We start from the raw sequence: 6,711 nt of genomic DNA, 5'->3' as shown, positions 1-6,711 counted from the left end.
TCTTGGAATGAAGGATGGTTCAAGTAAGACACTGGAACAACGAACCTCTTCGTTTAATGATGTTGGAGAAAACTGTTTTTTTGTTAGAAAAGACTGTAACTAGAGATGAAAAAAAGAAGTATCTGTTTAGACAGAAAGATGAAAGCTGTGAGCTCTTAGGAAGATGCAGGTGAAGATTACTTGAGTTGAGATGGGTGATTGATGAATCTTAAGTGTGTATGTAATTTATAGAGTTCTAGTTGGCTTCTTGTTTAAGCGAAAGCTGCACGCGGATCAGTTAAGGGACCTACCTCCTCAATAATGGTCACATGGCTCTCCTCTTGCAATTTGACATAACTCTCTCTCTCTCTCAAGTGGAAGATGGTATGCTTAGTATTTGAGACCAACTTGGTTAATCTCTGATAATGAATGAGAAGCAAGAGCATGTGATAAACACCTGATTCATGTTACTTCAGAGACCCTATATGATGGAAAAGAGAAAAGGTCCTACATCTAAAAAAAACTCATGGGCTGCCTTCCATCAAAACCAGCTATATAAATCATTGAATTTTAAAGGTCAAGTACCATGATTGATTCAGATGTTTCTTATCTCATCCTACCAGAATTAGTTTCATATCTATTTCTTTGAAAGTGGTAGGTGCAAAAGTCAGGTCCTCCTTGAAGGATTAGTTTCTTTTCTAAGATAATGTATATTAGACACAACTTGTTCTGTAGAGGTAACAGAGAGAGAGAGAGAGAGATGTTGACAAGGTCCCTACATGCATTCTGGTCAAGGTCCTATCTAATTGAATACAAAAAGTACACTTAGTCCGCCTCCTCGGGCTCCCACTTGAACCACCAGTGAGAGAAACAAGAGTTTCTCTCACCTCTCACATGTTCATCACGTGGAGAGAGAAATTCTTGTTTCTCTCACAGGAGGTTCAAGTGGGAGTCCAAGGAGGCGGTTGATCATGTAGACTTTTGAATTGAATAATGATAAGGGATGACTTGGGTCTTTGTGAAGTGATTTCTGTAGTTTAACTAGTTTATAAAGTTCGTCTTCGTACTTTAATTTTCTCATGTGGGACCATTCTCTTATCTAACAGTACTACATTTGTTTGATTATTTAGGGCCTTACACAATAATGAAGCTCTCCCAGACTAATACAACATAAAAGTGATATAGGGTTCTTGTTTATATGAACCGAGTGGTTAGGAAGCACGAAAAAATTAGAAGTAGTACAAGGAGTTCGAATAAAATGGAAATATGGATAGAAATCACAAAGTTTGTATTATTAATTGATACTATCAATTGGAGAGTCATTTCTGTTAACTCTTCACAATCATTTAAACAAAGAAATTATTTTACATGGGATGAGAAAACAACCCTTTACTAAACAAAATTTCCTACTTGATAAAAACTATGTATCATCTTTCTCCATTTTCTTCCATTATTATGAAGAATTCAATCGAGAAGTGAGATCTAAAAAGGCGGCTTCTTTACATGGAATGGTTAGACCTCCCATTGGATGATCGAAACCGAACTCTTCTTCAGCATAACTTAATAAGTCTTGAAATGAAGGATGGTTCAAATAAGATACTGGAACGACGAACCTCTTCTTCTCGGCTTCTCCAACATAAACTGCACAATGACCTTTAGGAACATCTAATGTAGATAATAATGAAGGTAATTGAGGTTTAGTAAGAAGAGATTGTAGTTTAGTAATCTGCTTGGATTGATGAACCAACGAACGTAAACGGATACCCATTAAAATGAATAGATAAGTAAAATTGGTTTGGTTAGAATTTGGAACAAAAGCTGAAAGCTTAGGAGGATGAAGGTGAAGATAATGAGTTGAGGGTAGATGATTGATGACTCAAGCTTCTATATATCTATAGAGTATGAGTGAGTTCTTGTTAGTTGATCTTTCCTTTCCAATGGGCTTTCAGTTTGATATAAAGCAAGAATTCAATGAGATAAGGGACCTACTTCTTCAATTATCACATGGCTGTGTCATATAACTTAACATAAATCTCTCTTGCTCTCATATATATGATATGGAGCACAAGTGGTGTATATTGTTAAGTGTTAGTGTATACATTACATTAACACTTAACATATATGATGTCATATCCTTTTGAAAACTGAAACTTCCAGGGTGACGACTACCACCGTACTGAGGAGACGAAGAAAAACAGGAACATGTGAGGATGACATGAGTTCTTGGGCCTACACTTATCTGAGAAATAGAGAAACTATAAGATCGAAACCTGTTATAAATACTTGTACCTGACCAATATGGAATTATTATTTATCTCATTCAGACCAACCTATTATGGTCTAATGTACATAAAAGAGCCTATTTAAACACCTCGGTCGATCGAGGTTGTTTACACAAAAACAAAAATAGAATTGAGTAATCACTCAAATAGGAAGAGAAAGAAACTTCATTCTCATATGTCATTCCAAATTTGGCTTAATCATTACAAGGCTAATTGAACAACTTCATTCTCGTGTTCTCATTTCAAATTTGGCTTAATCATGACAAGGCTAATTGAACAGATATGATCAAACTCTTGGCCATGGTGGTTTTCACTTATTAGCTATTAAAAATGAGAAGGACCCTAAGTCCCTAACAGAGATTTTCTTACATAAGGGGCCTAACTAGTACATGCATTATAACTAAATTAGAGCATAAATCATCGACATATGTATCTATACGCCAATTTTTTGTAACTTTCATTGCACACAATGCAAATAATGTGTCTATAGGTCTATCATGACTTGATAGATGAAGTAACCCTAAAAAACTTTTGCACTTCGATACAAAGAAAATATTTGGTTTCTAGCAAAGGTATTCTTTCTTGAGATAAAAATGATCCGAACTTCCTCAGATTGGAGTTGCACAAGAAAATGGTGTACATATTACGGTAGACATGCATGGAGAAGAGCTCAAGAATGTGCATCATAACTTAGTGGCTTTGTAATTTCGGTATGCAAACCATGAATTGAATATTTTCACTTTCATAGAATCGAACCTTGGACTTCCGGTATGCGGAGTGGGTGTCCAACCACTACACCATGGGGTGGTGGACATATATACATGTTATACACATTGTACTTCTTCCCCCTTTATGGTGGAAAATGACCCGCCCAATAATCATGTATATCGATCTATCTCTCTCGGGTTCTCTTTCTCACTCACATTGAAACGGATTCTCTCCCCCTCCCCCCTCTCTCTCTCTTTATTACAGAAATGGTAGTGATGGTCAGGGAAAACGGTGGTGTTGGTGTTGGCGGCCACAGTGAATGGTGGTGTTGGTTAGGGCCAAGATATGTTTCTCTTTACACCATTAGTAAGGACACCTACCAGGCTGAACTAGTGCCATAGGTGTTCACATCCGTCCGTAACCTCCTTACCCGTGGATGCCCTAACAATGTGTACGAGATGCTACCGGTGGTGTTCGTAGGTAAGAAGGCTTTTGGCAACTTACACCGGGTGGATGTGCTCATTGGCGGAACTACATGGAGACCAGGCCGGGCTGGAATCCATGTATTGTTTTGTTAAACAGTGTTGAAGTTTGGAATTAGAATAGTTGTTCTAAACCTGCTTCATTCCCTAGTTTCTCTCCTTTACCGATGTTGTTTGTATTTCTACCCGAGGTAATTCGCCAAAACCCTGGTTAGAGTTTCAGTGACTTACAATCCAAATGTGCCCCAGCAGTCATCATATCTACAGGTTTAACTCTTTTAAGTATCCAAGCACATAATGCAAAAGGTTAAGAATGACTCTATTGATAAGGTAACCCAAAAAGACTTCAAACACTAATATACGAAAAGAATGTTTGAGTTCTTGTAGTAATATCTTTTTTTTATCTAAAAGAAGGGCCAATAGAATTGGTAAGTGTATATTGAATTTCTCGCGTGTAAAAGGAGGGCCAATAGAATTTCCCAACAGAGAGAAGCCTTCTTGGGTTTAATGGGTCTCTTAGCCAAAATGGAAGGCGCCTATATTTCTATAACTCTCTCTAAACTCACTATAAGGCCCAAAATTAAAACTAGACAATAGCAAACAATGACAGACCTTTCAATAGGTATAAATGTAGCCATGCCTAAACACATGCATTATGAGGATATATTTATCGTGTGTCCATAACATGCACTTCAAATATATGTCCCATTCGGCTTCGATACAAAAACTATTTATCTGATAAGTAGTTAACTTGCTAATTACATGTTTCAGGTCGCTCTTGGGAGCAATGCTTGGGCCGTGGTGAAAGTCTCTCATTCTTTTCGTTTCTGATGCTAAATTCTAACTCCAACAGAGAAAAAGACAAATTCGGCCTTCATCAATCGATGGTCACCCTAAAATTATAATTCCAACTTATCTCTTAAACTAGAAATGTAATGAGAATTCCTTACACTTCAAAGTTGGTGAATTTAGACAAATACTTGGATATGGTTAATTATGTCCGGCCATTTGAGAATTACAAGTACCTAGCTAACAAAAATTACACCTTTCGCTTTCTTTTTCTAATGGTTGAAAATGTAATTCAAAAAGTTATAAACCCTATATGTTAATATTCCCAAACTCTTAGAAGCCACACACATTACTAATAGTATTATTTATCTATCGTTGTCAATGACCTATAAATAGTCAAGTTGCGTAACAAGCTTGGGCATAGAATAAAAATATCACGAGTCGTTGCTTTCTTTACATTCTTCTGCAGATGAGGAAAGTGGTCATGATAGTTTAGCACATTAGTGGTTAACCATAAAGGAACCGAAGACAAAGAACCAGAACCAATTTAATTCGGTACTGGGTTCATGAAAGTCCTACATTTTAATTTACCATAGTTGTTTAAATTTGATTGCACAATGAACCAAATATAGTAGAAACTAGTTAAAACAAGAATATGAATTATCAAAATACGATTTTGTACACATAGATAGATTCATTTGAGAATCTCCCCCACATTCATTTACAAAAATTGGAACAAAAAAATGAGGATTAGTTAAACCAATTTTGAACCGATTACACCTTGAATAAAGATCGGAACCAAAATCAACTAAAACTTCCATTTCTTCGGGTTCTTCCACAAGGTATAAAGCTATTTAGAACTGAGAAGTGAGTTTGATGAAGTCATCTTCTTTACATGGAATTGTAAGGCCACCATTTGGGTGATCGAACCCAAATTCTTCCTCTGCTCGTCGTAACAAATCTTGGAACAGAGGATGGTTCAAGTACGATATTGGTACTACGAATCGCTTCTTTTGGCCCTTCTCTCCAACATAAACCGCAAAATGCCCTTTGGGTACATTTACTTGGTTCAAACTTGGAACCATTCTTCTCCTAATTACTTGCTTGGCATTGAGAACCATATGAGGCAATTTCATACCCATTGTTTGTTGTTGAGTACTAAAAAAGCTCAAGCTATCAAACTATTATCTTTTGTTCTAGCTACAAAAAAACTTGGAGGATTCTCTTGTGTGCTTCTATATATATATATATAAAGAAGAGTGAGAGAGACCTAGATGTATAGTGAGAGAAAGGGTCCTTATCCTTCATTTTCTATTTTTGCATGGAATGTGAAAATGAATAATTGGTTTCACTAGATTAAGGTTAGGCCTTATTCCAAGCTAAACAACCGTGTAAGGTTTTCCTTAACATTTCTATTGAGCCCTAGCTTGCTTATTTTGATCCATGCATTTGCCTATTTCGAAAAACTTAATCAATTAATTACAAAAAATTTAGATCATAAGCGTGGCAATGTCGGCAAGTATGCACATACAATATGTTATAATAGTTTTCTTCATAAAACTAATAAGGGCATCCATTTCGAATTTGAGGGACTATTGAGAACCAATTAATTTTTATATAGAGTAGTAGATTAGTCGAAGTGTACGACTCAAATCAATTCCTTTCGAATTTGAAGAGGTTTGAAGTTGGAGCTAGACTAAAAGAAAGGGACATGGGGCAGTCAAGTTGGTAGGGGTGTCAACGGGTCGGTTCCGGTTCGGGTATTTAACTATCCAGAACCGGAACCTATAAATCGTAACGGTTTCGGTTCTTGACGGTTCCGGTACCGGTACCTCAATCAAAGGATCCAGAACCGGAACCTTTAAAATTCTCGGGTACCCATCGGGTATCGGGTACCCATTGGGTATTCACAAAAGTACATCAAATATTTCTTAAAGTAGAAGAATTTGCATGAATCTAGTGAAAATAAATATCATAAACGACATAGATCCTTAAATAAGCAAATATCTCGGGTACAATAGTTGATGAGTATAAGAGATTAGAGATTAGGGGAATCAAGAAAAAAGAAATGAACCTTTATGTTATATTAACTCGCTCACTTTTGTGTTTTATAAATTAGTTTTCAACCAAGGAAAAGAGGATTTGAGAAATTTCATAACTTGGTGAGTTGGTAACTTGGTGAGAAAAACCCTGACGTACAAGAATACTATATAATCTAGGGTATTTTTTCGTATTATCTCGGGTACCCATTACCCGTCGGGTACCCGGCGGATATACCCGATAAGGATCCGCCTCCTAGTCGGGTCCTTTCGGGTATACCCATTTAAGACCCGATTTCCTTAATGGATCTAAAACCTATACCCAGTACCTACCCATTAAGACTCGGGGTCGGTTCGGTTCTCGGGTAAACGGGTACCCATTGCCACCCCTACAAGTTGGGAAAACAGACCAAATGGGGTGGAACCCACCAC

The 6,711-nt window shown here is 36.9% G+C and overlaps 2 protein-coding genes across 2 annotated transcripts; both read right to left on the bottom strand.

The window, feature by feature from the left end:
- Positions 1-1,246: 1,246 nt before the first annotated feature.
- Positions 1,247-1,883, bottom strand: LOC147533631 (auxin-induced protein 15A-like). The gene has a single exon (XM_086649219.1). It carries the CDS (start codon positions 1,745-1,747, stop codon positions 1,433-1,435), a length of 315 nt encoding a protein of 104 aa, XP_086505345.1. The 5' UTR covers positions 1,748-1,883; the 3' UTR covers positions 1,247-1,432.
- Positions 1,884-4,882: 2,999 nt separating this feature from the next.
- LOC147533630 (auxin-responsive protein SAUR21-like) lies at positions 4,883-5,476 on the bottom strand. The gene has a single exon (XM_086649220.1). It carries the CDS (start codon positions 5,380-5,382, stop codon positions 5,095-5,097), a length of 288 nt encoding a protein of 95 aa, XP_086505346.1. The 5' UTR covers positions 5,383-5,476; the 3' UTR covers positions 4,883-5,094.
- Positions 5,477-6,711: the final 1,235 nt, after the last annotated feature.

This window comes from Eschscholzia californica, unplaced genomic scaffold (assembly GCF_041429995.1).
Source record: "Eschscholzia californica isolate CP2 unplaced genomic scaffold, dmEscCali1.0.p SCAF_6, whole genome shotgun sequence".
Lineage (NCBI taxonomy): Eukaryota > Viridiplantae > Streptophyta > Magnoliopsida > Ranunculales > Papaveraceae > Eschscholzia > Eschscholzia californica.
The sequence above is the reverse complement of the archived record's forward strand: the minus strand, read 5'-3'. Positions and strand labels throughout refer to the sequence as shown.

Bases quoted from the DNA above. Each gene is read 5' to 3' on its own strand.
- LOC147533631 (XM_086649219.1), bottom strand. From the start codon at position 1,747: ATGGGTATCCGTTTACGTTCGTTGGTTCATCAATCCAAGCAGATTACT.
- LOC147533630 (XM_086649220.1), bottom strand. From the start codon at position 5,382: ATGGGTATGAAATTGCCTCATATGGTTCTCAATGCCAAGCAAGTAATT.